Source organism: Myotis myotis, unplaced genomic scaffold (assembly GCF_014108235.1).
Source record: "Myotis myotis isolate mMyoMyo1 unplaced genomic scaffold, mMyoMyo1.p scaffold_m19_p_5, whole genome shotgun sequence".
Taxonomy (NCBI): Eukaryota; Metazoa; Chordata; class Mammalia; order Chiroptera; family Vespertilionidae; genus Myotis; species Myotis myotis.
Window position 1 is genome coordinate 4,437,004 of NW_023416357.1, and position 15,583 is coordinate 4,452,586.

Genomic DNA, 15,583 nt, shown 5'->3' on the forward strand with positions numbered 1-15,583 from the left:
GCTGGTCCATCCTTGCTGTTTCAAGGGACCTGGCATATATGGCATACTGTTCTTAATATGTTTGCTCACCTTCTTGGCACTATGTGTTTTAACCAAGGTCTCTGAGAAAGGGTGTTTCCCCAGGTAGGGATTTTCCCCTGAAGTTAGGGAGGGAATAAAACCTCTTAACTAGTGCCAGGCGGGTAATTAATCACTTTAACTACGAACAATCATGCTTAAGCTACATAATCTTTACTCCCTGGAATGGAGATAAGAAACGCCCTAGCCTTTGTAATAGAGATTGATAGGATTGAATCAACTGGTATAAATACAGATGTAATAAGACAGCAAGACACAGAACTTAGAATACGGAACCAAGAGAGACAGAACTTAGAACTCAGAACTTAGAACACAGAACTTAGAACACAGAACTTAGAATACAGAACCTAGAGACAGAACCTAGGCACAGAACCTACACAGAACGTTCTCTAGAGACAGAAGAACTTCGCTGGAGAGAACATGGCAAAAGTTCCTGGACAGAAACTGGCCTCAGAACCTAGAGACAGAACCTAGCGAGAGAACATGGGAAAAGATCCTGGACTGAACCTGACTACAGAAATTGGCAAGAGGGAAGAACCTGGCTGGAGAACCTGGACAGAACCTGGCTGGAGAACCTAGCAAGAGAACATGGACACAGAACCTGGCTGGAGATCCTAACCAGAACTTCGCTGGAGATCCTGAACAGAACTTGGCTAGAGATCCTGGCTAGGCTGCTGATCAACTGAACGCTGTCTCCGTGTCATTCCTTCTTCGCCAACTCCATCCACACCTTTGGGGACCCCTGGACCCCCTGGGGTTGGACCCCGGCAATCTGAGGCAAGATTTGTCTCGTCTATGCACCCGGGGGAGCCATGTGGCTAATTCAAAAATGTCTGTTTGGTAGAAAGTGAAGAGCTCCCGGTTGGCTTTCTATGAGTCTAGAGTCAGGAGGGCCAATGCTGCCTCAAGCTGTCTTCGTTCTCCTGCTGCGGTACTCACAGCACAAAAGAGCAAAACTGTCTTTCTCCCTTTTCACGTCCTTCTCCCTTTTCACCATAATTTATGGGAGAACATGAAAGGGGAAGCCGATGGGACACTTCGACAAGGGACGCAGCTTAGGAAGGCAGGGTTCTTTGGAAAAGACAATACTGCTGGGGGGAGGGGTGGAGAAGGCAGCAGGAAAAGGGAAAGACCAAATATGAGATGGGTTGACTCCATAAATGAAGCCACAGGCATGAGTCTATGGGAGCTGGGCAGGGCTGCCGAGGACAGCACATCACTCATTCACAGGGCTGCCAAGAGTTAAGCTGACTCAAATAGCATGTAGCAGCAAGATACTAGAACACATCACATTGATCTCCTAGGGGTTTTTGGTAAGGATCAAGAAATCATAGTACCTAAGAAACTGCCTTATTCCATCTACTCATTTCACAGATAAGAAAACAGGTGTAGAGAGGTGAAGGCAATTATCTAAGGTCATCATAGCTGTTGATGGAAAAGCCAGGAATAAGCACTCACTTTTCCCAACTCCAAAGCCAATCCTCTACAGGTAAACGCAGTTTGCAAAGTTCCAATATGACATGAAAAAAATGACAAGAAAGCCCAGGCCGGAAAGGCCAGCCCTGGAATAAGCCAGTCTCCAGGGTTCTTGCCAACGCCACCTTTCCCAGAAGCACACCTGAGCACAGCCCAGCGTTCTGTCCCTTCTTTGGAGGGAGGATTCCAGGCTGGCAGCCGCCTGACAGGCAGGGAGTGTAGCTGAGTCATTTACTTGGCTCCCCTCTGAGTCGCTAGTTAGTGTGATGTGCTCTTATCTGTGGTTTGTAAGTAGCCCAACAAAGTGCATTACAAATAAGCTAAGATCTTTCCTCCACGGGGACCTCCTGGATCCTCCTTATTACCTCACGCAAACATTCTGAAACCAGCTTTTAAAAAATTCATCTAATCAAAGTTACACGTTTTTGGGACAACTCAGACCTCCTGTTCACTGGTGTTTGTTTGATGGTCTTTCCAAGTTTATAGCAGTTTTCAATTTCTTATTTAGTCAATGTTCTCCTTTACACATGGAAGTGAAATGAGACTCACAATGTTACCTACATCATAAGGTCATTGAGATGATTCAGTGGCATGATGCCAAGTGTCTGGCATAAAGGAAGGGGACAAAATGTTACGGGTTGTGACTTTTTAATGATATCAATACAATTATTATTTCATAAGAACTAAACAGGCGAGGAGCAACTAAGATGGAGGCATAGGTAAACACCGGGAAATTATTGCCTCACACAACAATTGAAAATTACCCCAAAGGACTGAGCAAACATCATCCAGAACAACAGGAAGGCTGGCTGAGTGTAAAGTCCACAACTAGAAGGAAAGAAAAGCACGCTGAGAGCCAGAGGCGCTGCGGAGGTGAAGTGCAGAGGTACGGCTGCGCGTGCGCGCGAGGAAAGGGGGTGGCGCCTGAGGACGCGGCTGTCTTTTTGAATCACAAACTCCCGACAGCTCTGAACTCCGGTTCCGGGAAGTCTCTGGGGACCCAGGTCTCACACGGGGAGAAGCTGGTCTGTCCGGCAGCGAGCGAACTTGAGGGCGGCTTTCCCTCAGAGGTGCTTGCAGCCGTTACCGGAACACTGAGACGCGCGACTCCGGGCGGAGAATCGGCCATGGCCGCTTTCTCCGCCCTCTGACTCCCTGAGACCCCGCCCCACCCAGGCTGCCGCAGAGGCTTTTGCATGTGAATGTACCTAACTGCAGCCGAACCAGGCACACCTGGAACTTCCAAGAGAAGGCCCAAGGCCCCGCAGCGGCTTGCATTGCTTCACAGCTGAGCCTCTTCGTGGCTCCTGCTGTGTGGCCTCAGGCAGAGGCTGAATTAGCACCTCCTTAGATCCAGGAGCCACTGTACCCAGTGGTCAGAGGGGGTCCATCCAGACTGCAACTCCTCAGATCCATAAGAGACACACTCAGGGAGCAGACTCAGTGAGCACCAAAGCCCCACTGAAGCAAGTCTTGCCCCAGAAGGGTGTCTTCAGCACAGAAGTTCTCCCACTTTAGACACAGCTGATTCTCACAGCCAATTGGCCTGGAGGTCAATTCCTCCCAGTGATTCTTCAACAACCAAGGCACCAAGAGTGCACCAAGAGTGTCCACCCCAGGTAACTGGGGAGGCTGAGCTACTGGGCCCTACAGGACACCTGGCGCACAGGGCCACTCTATCAACACAGGGAAGCAGCCAAAATGCGGAGACAAAGAAACAGGTCACAAATGGCAGAAATGGAGGAAAGCAAACGACTGGATATAGAGTTTAAGGCCACGGTTATAAGGTTTTTCAAGAATTTTATGGAAACCGCCGATAAATTTAATGAATCCCTCAATAAGTATAGGGAGACCATGGAGGACATGAAAAAGGACCAACTAGAAATTAAGCATACACTGACTGAAATAAAGAATAATTTACAGAGATCCAGCAGCAGAAAAGAGGATCCCAAGAATCAAGTCAAAGATTTGAAATACAAAGAAACAAAAAATACCCAACCGAAAAAGAAAAAAGAAAAGAGATTCCAAAAATATGAAGATAGTGTAAGGAACCTCTGGGACAACTTCAAGCGTACCAACATCAGAATTATAGGGGTACCAGAAGGAGAGAGAGGGCAAGATATTGAAAACCTTTTTGAAGAAATAATGACAGAAAACTTCCCCTACCTGGTGAAAGAAATGGACTTACAAGTCCAGGAAGCGCAGAGAACCCCAAACAAAAGGAATCCAAGGAGGACCACACCAAGACACATCATAATTAAAATGCCAAGAGCAAAAGATAAAGAGAGAATCTTAAAAGCAGCAAGAGAAAGACAGTCAGTTACCTACAAGGGAGTACCCATACGACTGTCAGCTGATTTCTCAACAGAAACCATGCAGGCCAGAAGAGACTGGCAAGAAATATTCAAAGTGATGAATAGCAAGAACCTGCAACCAAGATTACTTTATCCAGCAAAGCTATCATTCAGAATAGAAGGTCAGATAAAGAGCTTCACGGATAAGAAAAAGCTAAAGGAGTTCATCACCACCAAACCAGCATTATATGAAATGCTGAAAGGTATTCTTTAAGAAGAGGAAGAAGAAAAAGGAACTCTTACCATTTGCCACAGCAGGGATGGAACTTGAGAGCGGATAAATACCACAGGATCTCACTCATTTGTGGAATATAATGAACAACATAAGCTGATGAACAAGGACTGATCCAGAGACGGAGAGGCATTGATTGGACTGTCGGGACTTGGAGGGAAGGTAGGGGAGGGTGGGGGTAAGGGGGAAAGATCAACCAAAGGACTTATATGCAAGCATATAGGCCTAACCAATGGACATGGACAACGGGGGGGTGAGGGCATGAGCGGGGGTGGGGGGGGGGTGGGGGGTAGAGGGTAACGTGGGGACAAGGACACATATGTAATATCTTAATCAATAAAAAATATATTTAAAAAAAAAAAAAGAACTAAACAGGCATTGTTTCTCCTGCATTAAACAATGAGTTAAAGCTTATCTCCTTGCTCCTGCTCACCTCATTTTACTCCAGGGAACTGCAGTGTGATGCAGATGGTACAAGCGGTCAGGGCAGAGGAGGCCCCGGGGTCCTTAAAGTGTGTGATTACGTCTAACATTACAGGTGAGGAAGCAGAGGTTGAGGAGGGTGAGTTTCAAGCCACAGCGCCGTCCCACTGCCTATGCCCCTTTAAGGTGCTTCCCATTCCGTCTACTACCTGAGACTGACACATGGACACGGCGAAGAGATCGCAGTTTCCTTGGCCCTTTACCTGTGTCCGAGCTCATGGGCAATCGTGAAGGCCAGCGGGAGGCCCGAGTCTTCATTGATGTTACAGCTCCGGCTAGGCTGGCACATGCCCGACAGGTGAGACAGGCCCAGCGTCTCGCAGGGGCGATTGACACCCCCACAGATGTCTTTTCTGAAAGCAGAGGACAGAGATGCATGAGACATGCAGAGAGTGGAACACCTCCAAAACCTGCCTGGGAAAAGCTGGGCATTCATTCACATTCAGTGTGGTCTGTAGAGCATCATGAAAGTAAGTGTTTAAATGTCCATGCGAGCAGAGGGAGTGATTTTGAATTCATTAAGATTATTCTGATTTCACCCCTGATTAATGAATCTCCCTATCATCTAAGGAATGTGAGAATTTATGCAGATGTTTTATTTTGAGTTGCTTTTGCTCTTGATCTCAGGAAGCAAATTATTTTATTTTTCTCAGAAAAAGAAGGATCTGGTTGAAAATTGAAATTGATTTGGAATTGTAAACAAGGAAGGAACAATAGCAGTCACTGAGGTCTTTCAAATGTGAAATATTTTTGGTTTTTTTTCTGAGGTCTGGGTTCAAAACTCGTATGAGAATTTTTTCTCACTCATGAAAAAGGCAATTGGTCTGATAAACCCATCCAGAGATCAAATCAATTTTCTTTTCAGCTTTACTACCCTATCACTATTGCATATGGGAGGGGACAAACAATCAAAGTCAGAGGGAGAGAGAGAGAGAGAGAGAGAGAGGCATTGTTCCTCTTTTCATCAGGAATTCATTCCCTTCATTATTTCCCTAACCTGAAAGAAGAAAGGAGAGACTCCAGGATCTCCAAAATGCTAGTTACGGCTTTTAAATATAAAAATGTGCACCCACATCCTGGTGGGGACTGTTTCCATCCCTGACAAGCGTTTGAAAGAGTCATTCACTGGTCACTTGGTTTTCTTCGGTTCAAGAAGAGCTCTTTGCCAAGAGTGACTGGCGCAAATGCCAGCAAAGTGTGAGCTTTAGTCAGCTCCAGATCTTCAGCGCCTAGGTTTTGTGCGGATGCCATTTCTGGCCACACATGGTCTGTTTTGTGTGTCCGCTGTTCTACAGGAAAGATAGTGCAGGCAGCTAGGTCCATTAAATAATTGTTGACTGAGTGCTTACTACATGCTAAAGGTGATACAAGGGGGTAATAAAAGAATTGTAGGAATATGGTTTTTGTAGGTAAGCAGCCCAAGCTCCCCAAAAGATCATTAGCTCGACCTCCCCATGCACGGGGTTATCAAAGAGAAAACATGCCTTGACATCCAGCCACCTGCCCCATTTCATGGAGTGTTCAAGCCAAAGCCACATCCTACTGACTGTGACTGTACAGATAACGCAGTTAAAGGGGACCTCAGCATAGTCCTCCCGCAGCCAGCTCTGTCCTATACCTCCCTCCCTTCCTCATCCTCCCTATTTATTCAGGCCAGTGGCTCTCAGCAGGGGCTGCTATGCTCCCCTCCCCATCCTAGGGCACATTCGGGAATGTCGGGGGACAGTTTTCGTTGTCACAGCTTGGAGGAAGGTTACAAGTGTCTCATGGATAGAGGCCAGAGGTGCTGTTGGACATATACTGTGCACAGGACACCCCCCCCACAACAAGGAATGATGCAACCAGAAAGTCAGTGCGGCCGAGGTTGAGAAATCCTGCTTTAGAAACTGCTACTCTCCACTGCGTAGCAGCCAATGAGGTTCATCAGAGCTTGAGACAAGACCCCTGTTCTAAGAAAGAAAAATGATCATGGTAAGAAAAGAAAGGAGAGCAGAGCCATCATACGCACAGTAAGAGTATAGCTAATGCGGTCTATCTGGATTTAAGTCCCAGCTTTACCTGCTAATGGCAATGAGACTTTGGGCAAGGGGCCTAACCAAGCCTCAGTTTCCCCATCTGTAAAATAGGAGTGATTGATAGTAGTCAACCACCAGTGTTCCTGTGGGGATTAAATGGAATGGCGATTGTCTAATAGATGTGGCGCAGTGCTTGGCCCATATAAAACACTCCACAATGCCAGCTCCCGTTAGCTAACTCCCTCATTTCTTCATGTGAGAGTGAGAGGAGAACTCTTCCTGCTTTCAGGGAGAGAAAAGAGACTGAGCTGAGACACAGCTTCCAGGCGACCAGTGCTGGTCCTGGAACCCAGGGTTCTTCCCTGGAGACAGGTCCTGCCTGGACTGAAGTCTTCTCTGGGTTTCAGCCCAGTCCCCTGAGGTTCCCTGGCTGCCTGCTGGCCCCCCACAGCCTCCAGGCTTACATCCCAAACCCTCATTAACCTATTTCCCAGGGAACCCACAACCCGGGCATGTCGCCTGACCGGGAATCAACCATGACCTCAAAATGACCCGTAATCTCCTGGTTCATAGGTTGACACTCAACCACTGAGCCACACCAGCAGGGCCATGTTGGCAAATTTTGATATTTTCACTCAAAAGAGTGAGTCTGATGGTTGGGGTTTCTGGCCAGGGCAAGGCAGGTATTTGGATAGAGTCAGGGCTGATTCTTCTTGGCATCCGATGCACTGGGATTATCCTGTCAAAGGGACAGATGACAGACCAGCGTGTTCAGGGACAACACACACACACAGGGCCTGCCAGTGCAGGGGATTCTCGGTGGCTGAGGGGCCAGGCAAAGGGGCTTCTTTTATTACACATCCCTGGATTTCTTGATGTCTCTGAATCTTCACAGGACTGCCCCATGAGAACTTACTCCACCCTATTAATGTAAGATCTTTATTTGTCTAGATTAAAATAGTATCTGGTATACAGTGGGTGCTCAATAAATATTTTTTGAATTAATGAGCAAACAGAGCCTTCTAAGAGCCTGGGTTTTAGTTCACTAGCTTTTCACAGCTATGAGTCCTAGAAGGTTTGATGTTCTAATTAGAACCACAGGGTCTACCAGTTGTCAAAACAAAATGGTGTGTCATGAGGGTAACGGGTAGAGAGGCATAAGCAAACCCTCTGTCTACTCAGGGAGGACCTGCTCCCCACATTCTGTCCTCAACCTCAGTCAGAGATCAGTTACAAGGAGGACTGATTTCTCTAGAAACTGTCGCATGTTTCTTAACTGGAGGAACATTTTTAAAACAAAAAATAACGGGTGGGAATCCCATGGTTAAAGGTAACTGGAGTCTTTAATGAGGATCCGCAGACAAGTGTTATGATTGTTTATAAAGCCCATAGGGAAGCCATTTTAAAGAGCAAATCACCATTGGGATAGGCAAGGGGCCAGCATTTTGCCAGCAGACAGTTTATTACCACAGAGACTTGCTATCTGTCCCCTCACTCATATGGGAGTCAGGAGTTGCTTAGATCATAGAAGCTACCTTTGGAAATGACCAAGAACAGCAAAGAATAAGGGAATTTCATGAGTTTGATTACCTGGCAGCCCTCCCACCTGCCAGCCCGCCCTGCTTGTAGCCCCAGGCCTCCCCGTGGTCTCTGGGGTACCTGGTGAGAAGGACGGCCACGTCGTGATGGGCAGGGTTGAGGTCACTCTTGGGATTGATACTTTTCTGCCACTTACAGAAGCTGGTCAGTGTCTTCTCGGCATGGTGCACTATTTTCAGTCCTTGCTGGAGAAGGAAGACGAAGAGATTGCAGGGGTGAGTTTACCGTGGTCGGGGCTTATCACATTAGTCCCCAGAAGCAGCCAAGAGAGATGAGCACTGGGTGAGTGCCTCAGAGATCTCGCAGAATTGGGCAGAGGCCAAGTTCCTTCTCTGGGCTAACCCTCTGCTTAAACACTGTGACTCTCATGGCTTCCACAAAGAGAACCTGGAGGGGAGAACTTAGGACAGAAATGATCACTGGGACAAGGAACACTTGAGGGAAAACCAAAAATATGTCAGCAAAGACCCGCAGCTGTTTCAAGTTCTACTTCAGTGGCTCTCTGCTTCCAATGTCAAGACCATTCTGAAAAGGCATTTTTATTGCAAATACAAAATGAATAGACTTGCAACAAAAAGCTCTTCCTTTCACGAGGCATCCCAGAAGCCTGGGGTTGCACTGGGTGGTTTCTTGTCAATGCAACCTTCTTGGTTTGACATCTGTGGGTGAAGGGCCGAGGGTTAGGGCCACTGGTTGTCTGGCAGCAATTAGGATGCTGTAGAAGGTGCCCAGGCTGCAGCTTGCAGGGCTCTTGAGGCACCATGTGGCCCACAGTTGCTAGTGGGGACGGGAGGAGAGGGTTTGCTCCAGATTAACTGGGTGATCACTTGTCAGATGAGGGAGAAGGAAATGGGCTCCCAGCTCCAAGGGCACTCTGGTTTCATTTGAATTTCTGCAGGAGAAATTCCTTTCCCTTTTGGGGGGGGGGGGGGGGGGCGGTCTCTACATTGGCCAGTGATGGCGAACCTTTTGAGCTCGGCGTGTCAGCATTTTGAAAAACCCTAACTTAACTCTGGTGCCATGTCACATATAGAAATTTTTTGATATTTGCTACCATAGTAAAACAAAGACTTATATTTTTGATATTTATTTTATATATTTAAATGCCATTTAACAAAGAAAATCAACCAAAAAAATGAGTTCGTGTGTCACCTCTGACACGCGTGTCATAGGTTTGCCATCACTGACATAGGCCATCCTGGTAAGGGGGGACTACCTGGAGAATGACTAGGGCCACTGGCCCACTGGAATCTCAGTCTATTGCTCTGGGCTCAGCCCCAGGACATCACACACCCTCTTCATCAAACTATGAACTTGCTTCTCCACTATCCTGTATTTTGCTAAGGCCACACCCAAATCAAATTGCCTGTTAGAGACTCTCCCAGCTCCCCACCCATGCTACCTAACCACCAGAGACCATCTTCCTTTCATGAAAGCACAGAAAGATGGCTCATCACTCGTGAAAAGTCAGCAAGCTGGTTAGTACAATGAACTGGAATAGAAGAAACAGACTTTATTGTTTAAAAATCCTCATCGTGCCCTAGCTGGTTTGGCTCAGTGGTTGGAGCGTGGGCCCACGGACTGAAGGTCCCGGGTTTGATCCCAGTCAAGGACATGTACCTCGGTTGCAGGCTAGTTCCTTAGCCCCAGTCAGGGTGTTTATGGGAGGCAACCAATCGATGTGTCTCTCTTCACATTGATGTTTCTCTCTCGGTCCCTCCCCATCCCTTCCACTCTCTCTAGAAATCAATGGAAAAATATAGCCTCAGGTGAGAATTAAAAAACAAACAAAACCACCTCATTGTGACATCATCCAGCAAAATTATGTATCATGGAGGACGAGAGGAGTGATTCTGGGGAACCAGCGGGGCACAGGCAGTCAGGCAGTAGTCAGAACAGCAGCCCTACTGGAATGAATGGCCCACACCCACCATAAGCACTGGCCAGGTGGCAGGCAGCAGGAATGTAAGGGAACAGAAAGGAAGGGAAAGGAAGAAAAGAAAAGAGAAGGAAAAAAAGGGAGGGAAAGAGGGAAGGAGGGGAAAAAAACAGGAAGGAAACATTTCTTAGTCATTTATTATGTGACAGATTTTTACACATATTCTTTCATTTAATTGCACCTTCTCAGCATTATTTGTAAAGAGAGCATTGTTAAGTTCATTATTGAAGAACTAGCTGAAGGTCACTCAGGTCAGATCCTGACAAAGGCAATGAGAACAAGGGCTCCTAGAGGAACCTGTGGTTCTAACTGGGGACCGGCCTCCCTACAATGTCCTTTGAAACATGGGCTGGGCTCACAGCATCGGAAGACCTTACACCAAACCACATGTGTCCGTGTAAGGAAAAGTGAATGTTGATATACTCGAGACACACAATTTAGATGGATCTCAAGGAAGTGATGCCGACTGAAAAAATCTAATCTCAAGAGGTGCACACTGGATGATTCCATTTTATAGCATTCTTGACATGACAGAGTTACAGAGATGGGAAAGAGATTAGTGCTTTCCCAGGGTCAGGTCGGGAGGCAGGAGGTATAAAGGGTAGCATCCTCTCCCCTTGTTCCTGAGCCAAATTCAGCATCAGCAAGGACATAGCCTCAGCATGAGAAAAAGAGTCCTTTTCCAGATGTTGCTGCATGAACTCTGCTTCTAGTTTCCCAGCATTAGGAAGAGCCCATTTCCCCGAAGGACCTTAGGAACTATGCCTCCAATCTGCTCATTTAAATGATGAGAAAATTGGGCCTGGGAGGGGCAGGACCTTAACCAAGTCACACAGCAGGTTTTGGTGGAGTAGGTCCCAGGTTTGCAGCTACTAGTCTAGGACAAGTGGTTTCCAAACGATTGAAGGCTTCTTTACATGTGTTTGCTTTGAGTAACTGAGAGCTTTAGCAACTCCCCAATGGATGACGAGGATTATCGCTTCGTTCTCCACCTCTCACTTCCACAAGTAGACCCTCTACTTCCGTGATCGCCACGCTCTGTCCTCCTCCTCCTCACTGTTCACTTCTCAGTCCCCTCCATGTGCTCTTCTGTTGGCTCATTGCTTAATTCCTTCTCAGTCACAGTCCTATTTTGGGAAATCACCTATACGCTGTTGACTCTCAAATCCATACCTCATTCCAAATCTCTCATGTTCAGATTCATGTATCCAAATCTCTCTCTTTTTTTAAAATATATTTTATTGATTTTTTACAGAGAGGAAGGGAGAGGGATAGAGAGTTAGAAACATTGATGAGAGAGAAACATCAATTCAGCTGCCTCCTGCACACTCCCCACTGGGTATGTGCCCACAATCAAGGTACATGCCCTTGACCAGAATCGAACCTGGGACCCTTCAGTCCCCAGGCCGACGCTCTATCCACTGAGCCAAACCAGTTAGGGCTATCCAAATCTCTTGATGGACATCTCCTTCTGGATGGCACCACAGGTACCCCCATCTCAGCATCCCGGATATTCCTCCCCGGCATGCTGACCTGCTGCTCTCCCCGTATCCCCGGGCTTAGTCCCAGGAACCACCATCAACCCAGCGTCCCAATCTAAAAACACCAGTGTCTGCCCTCCTCTCCTTCATACCCTGCGTCCCAATGTGTCCTCCCGGGCTGCTCATTCTACCTCCTCTTCATCTTTACCCCCAACCACCCTAGCTCAGACCCTCATCACTTCATGCTTGGACTTAGGCGTGCAGCATCGCTTAAGTGCTCTCCTCGTTTCCTTGTTCTCTTTCGTTCCATCCTCCTTGCCGTTGCTACGTCAACCTAATCCAAACCAAAGTCTACCTATAACATGACCCAGGACTCAAGACCCCTCAAAGTCTAGCCTCTGGGGAGCTCTCCCTTCTGTTGCCACCTCACAGTTTATGCTCTAGCAACCTTCAAACTGCTTCTACTACCACTGCCCCCAGCCCTCATTCCCACACCCCACGCTGTTTGTTACCTTGCTCTCTTCAAGCTGCTCCCTCTACCCAGAATATCTTTCTCTCCTCTCTTTCCCCTCTTTAACTTACTCAACACCCATGATTTCTCCCTGCTGCTTTTGTGTGTTCCTCTTATAAGTGAAGCAACGACACACACAGCTGAGTTGCGGATCACTGCTGCTGGGTCCCTGCCCCTGTGTAGAATTTCCCTCTACAAGGCGGGGCATTCAACCCAAGTTCGGCGGCATGGTCTTAGGGATACCTCTCTGCTTTTCTACTAAATGTCATGACTCTTCCGGGAAGTTTTACCAGTGCACGATTTTTTCCCGTCCCCTCAGCCTCTAAATCTCCAAATCTCCTAAGAGGTTAAATCCAAAGAGCACGGACTCATTTAGCTTTTTGAATGCAGTTGACCACAGGTGCCTTGGGAAGAGTCATTAGCTGTGCCTCGCTGCGGTGCAGCCCTCGGCCTGCACAAGACGCAGATGCACCGCAGAGACTACGCTGGCTCACAGCGAGCCTGGGGAGACTTGCGCTAAACAATTTCCATAAAGCAACCTCCGGATTATTTGATCTTGCCAAAACAAACCCCCATCCGCACGAATTTCTCCCCATTTCCTTTGTAAACAAAAATAGATTTTCCTTTTTGTTCTTGCATCATTTTTTTTCTCACCTCATTTTCTCAAGTGAGTCCAATTCACTTCCCACTCCCCCTTTCCTATGCATTAGAGCAGGTGACCTCATCGAGCAGGGAGGTGACCCAGAGGAAGTCAACAACAGCTCACAGAAATAGGCCCAAATGGGAAAGAGAAAATGATTTTGCCAAGTACATGGCTTTTATTATAAGTTGTTCTGTCCCTTTTAAGCTCTTTATAATGAAAAAAAAAATCTTGTCTTGATTTCTTTGAGAAGTCCTGCTGGTAGCAGCTTTTGATTCAATACACAATCTGAACATGCTCCTAGCCAGGCTTGGGTTCCTGGAAGAAAGAGAATGAGCAGAGAAGAGAAAAGCAGTAAAAAGTTTAATCGGAAAACTTCCCAATTGCTTAAGGAATAACTCATCAAACTATCAGAGGAAAAGATATTGGTCTTTCATTTAAAAAAGGAACCAGCCTTCAAATTCTTTGTTAATATTGTTAACATTTATCCTGAAAGAGCAGAAGTTACAGAGGTTATTGTAGAACCACAAATCACCCTGGAGATGGGAAATTGTCAGCCTGGATTCCCAAAATGAGCAGGCTTTTCAACTCCAGAGTCACAAAGTGAACCCAACACAAAACCACTCTGAGACCAAGAAGGCCCTTCTCCGTGATAACACTCATTTCCTTCCTGCCTGTCAGCCCTTCTGCTGCTCCTGCAAGCCAGCGTGACCCTGGATGGCACAGTGACATGGGGCCCACCTGGCTTTATCCCAGCTCCCTGCCTGCCCTCCCAATACTGTCCCTATACTGGGCTTTAAAGAAGTCTCCAACCTCTTAGGACCCTAATCTCACCCTTTAGGCCTTTGACAAATTTTCTCATCTGAGAAATGAGCTAATAATAGTAATGAATCTATAGAGTTGTTGTGGAACCTAAATGATGGTGCTGATAATTATAAGAATCATAAAAATGATACTAACGCCGAAACCGGTTTGGCTCAGTGGATAGAGCGTCAGCCTGCGGACTGAAAGGTCCCGGGTTCGATTCCGGTCAAGGGCATGTACCTGGGTTGCATGCATATCCCCAGTGGGAGATATGTGGGAGGCAGCTGATCGATGTTTCTCTCTCATCGATGTTTCTAACTCTCTGTCTCTCTCCCTTCCTCTCTGTAAAAAATCAATAAAATATATTTTTAAAAAAATGATACTAACAAGTACCATTCATGGACTGGGTTCTAAAGCCAGATACGATGCTATTACATGGGTTAACACATCTGATTCTCCCAGCAATTCCAGGCAGTAGAGGTTATCATCCCCATTTTATAAAACCAAGATATGGAGGCGCAGACAAGCCAAGTAGCCCGCATAACCAGAGTTCAGTGAGGGTGAGGGCAGGAAGCAAGGCAAAGGGTGACAGAAGGAAAGACCAGAAAGACCATGAACGGCTCTGCAGGACATGGTGAGAAAGCTGACATCACCAGATTCCCACCTTTCTGGTACCCTCTCTCTTGTCCATTAAGTGGTTTACTGAAGAAAGGAAGCAGGGAGTACAAAGGTACAGGTCTGAAGAGTGGGGGGAAAACTATCCCTTACCTCTTCCTCTTCAAGTAGAACGAGCCGAACCACAACAATGTGAATTGCATTGCCGATGCTTGGGTTATGGAATAACCCAGTGACCTAGGGTCAGAAATGGAAACCCATTAGCCCATATGAATTGGTAACAGATAAATGCCGGGGGGAGAGGAGGGAAGCAAATGTAATCTTACAGGTCAAGCAGTTTTGTTGGAGTGAAGAGTGAGGTAGGCCTCCAGCCCAACTCACTTTGTGAAATTTACTGTAAAGACAACCTTTCCAAGGTCATTGATCGGCTGTGTGCTTGAGGAGTTGGCGCATTTCTTCTCTTTGCCCCTGTCCCTGACCCAGGGTCTTCTTCTCTTACTATCAGTGACTCAGCAAATGTCCTTCCCCATCTCCACAGGACTAACACTCTCTGGGAAACTAGAAAACATCAATCATGCAAAAGGGAAGCTGGAAATCCAGGGTCATTAGCTCTAACCACCTTGAGGAAATCATTTTCTCGTTTTTGTGCCTCTGTTTACTCATTTGTGCACTGAGGGACATCAATAAGATAAAGTCATACTGAAAGGATTGAGTCACTTGATAAATACTTAGTAGAAAATGTAACTGATAAATTACAAATTGTCCCAGGACACACATATTAAGAGAAGGACTAATATGTCTTGAATGTCCATCCCTCATCATTTCCACGGGGAATAGATTCCTCTCTCATGCTAAACGCACAGCCAGAAAGGAAGGTCTCTCTCATTTGTGGAGTGTGGAGCATTTTTAATGCCGTGTCCCCCACGAAGCCTGACATACCATGTTCATGATGGTGAGGATATAGGACTCCACATTCTCGCTGCCATGATACTCAACCATCTTGGTGTCGGCCACCACCAGCGTCTCCACCCATCTCTCCCGGCTGATGGAGCGCCGGGAGACGCGCCTGCTGGGCCGGGCGCTCCTCTCCCACTGCTCTCGCTGCAGCTCTAGCGCCTGGGAGGTGCCACGGCTGTCTACACATTAAACAGAAGGCAGTCAGTTAATTCTGTGTCTCTCTCCAATATTCCCACTTACATTTGTAAAGACACAAAGCCATAAATTTAATTTGTGATTAATGATGTATGAAGGCACGTTCTTATAGACATGGCTGAAATGGAAGGGACCAATGTAAATGAATATGACCAAGAGAACTGAAATTTGAATCATCCAGGGAAGTTCAACATTGCTGCTTTG

At 46.9% G+C, this 15,583-nt stretch overlaps 1 protein-coding gene across 1 annotated transcript in view; it reads right to left on the reverse strand.

Annotated features, from left to right (window-relative positions):
- The window catches only part of ADAMTS12 (ADAM metallopeptidase with thrombospondin type 1 motif 12), a 187,325-nt gene that overhangs the window by 71,416 nt on the left and 100,326 nt on the right, over positions 1 to 15,583 (reverse strand). Inside the window, exons 4-7 of the mRNA XM_036310807.1 lie at positions 15,167 to 15,363; positions 14,381 to 14,464; positions 8,298 to 8,422; positions 4,827 to 4,976 (exon numbers count right to left, since the gene is read on the reverse strand). Coding sequence (XP_036166700.1) covers positions 4,827 to 4,976; positions 8,298 to 8,422; positions 14,381 to 14,464; positions 15,167 to 15,363 — 556 coding nt within the window. The remainder of the gene's footprint in view (positions 1 to 4,826; positions 4,977 to 8,297; positions 8,423 to 14,380; positions 14,465 to 15,166; positions 15,364 to 15,583) is intronic.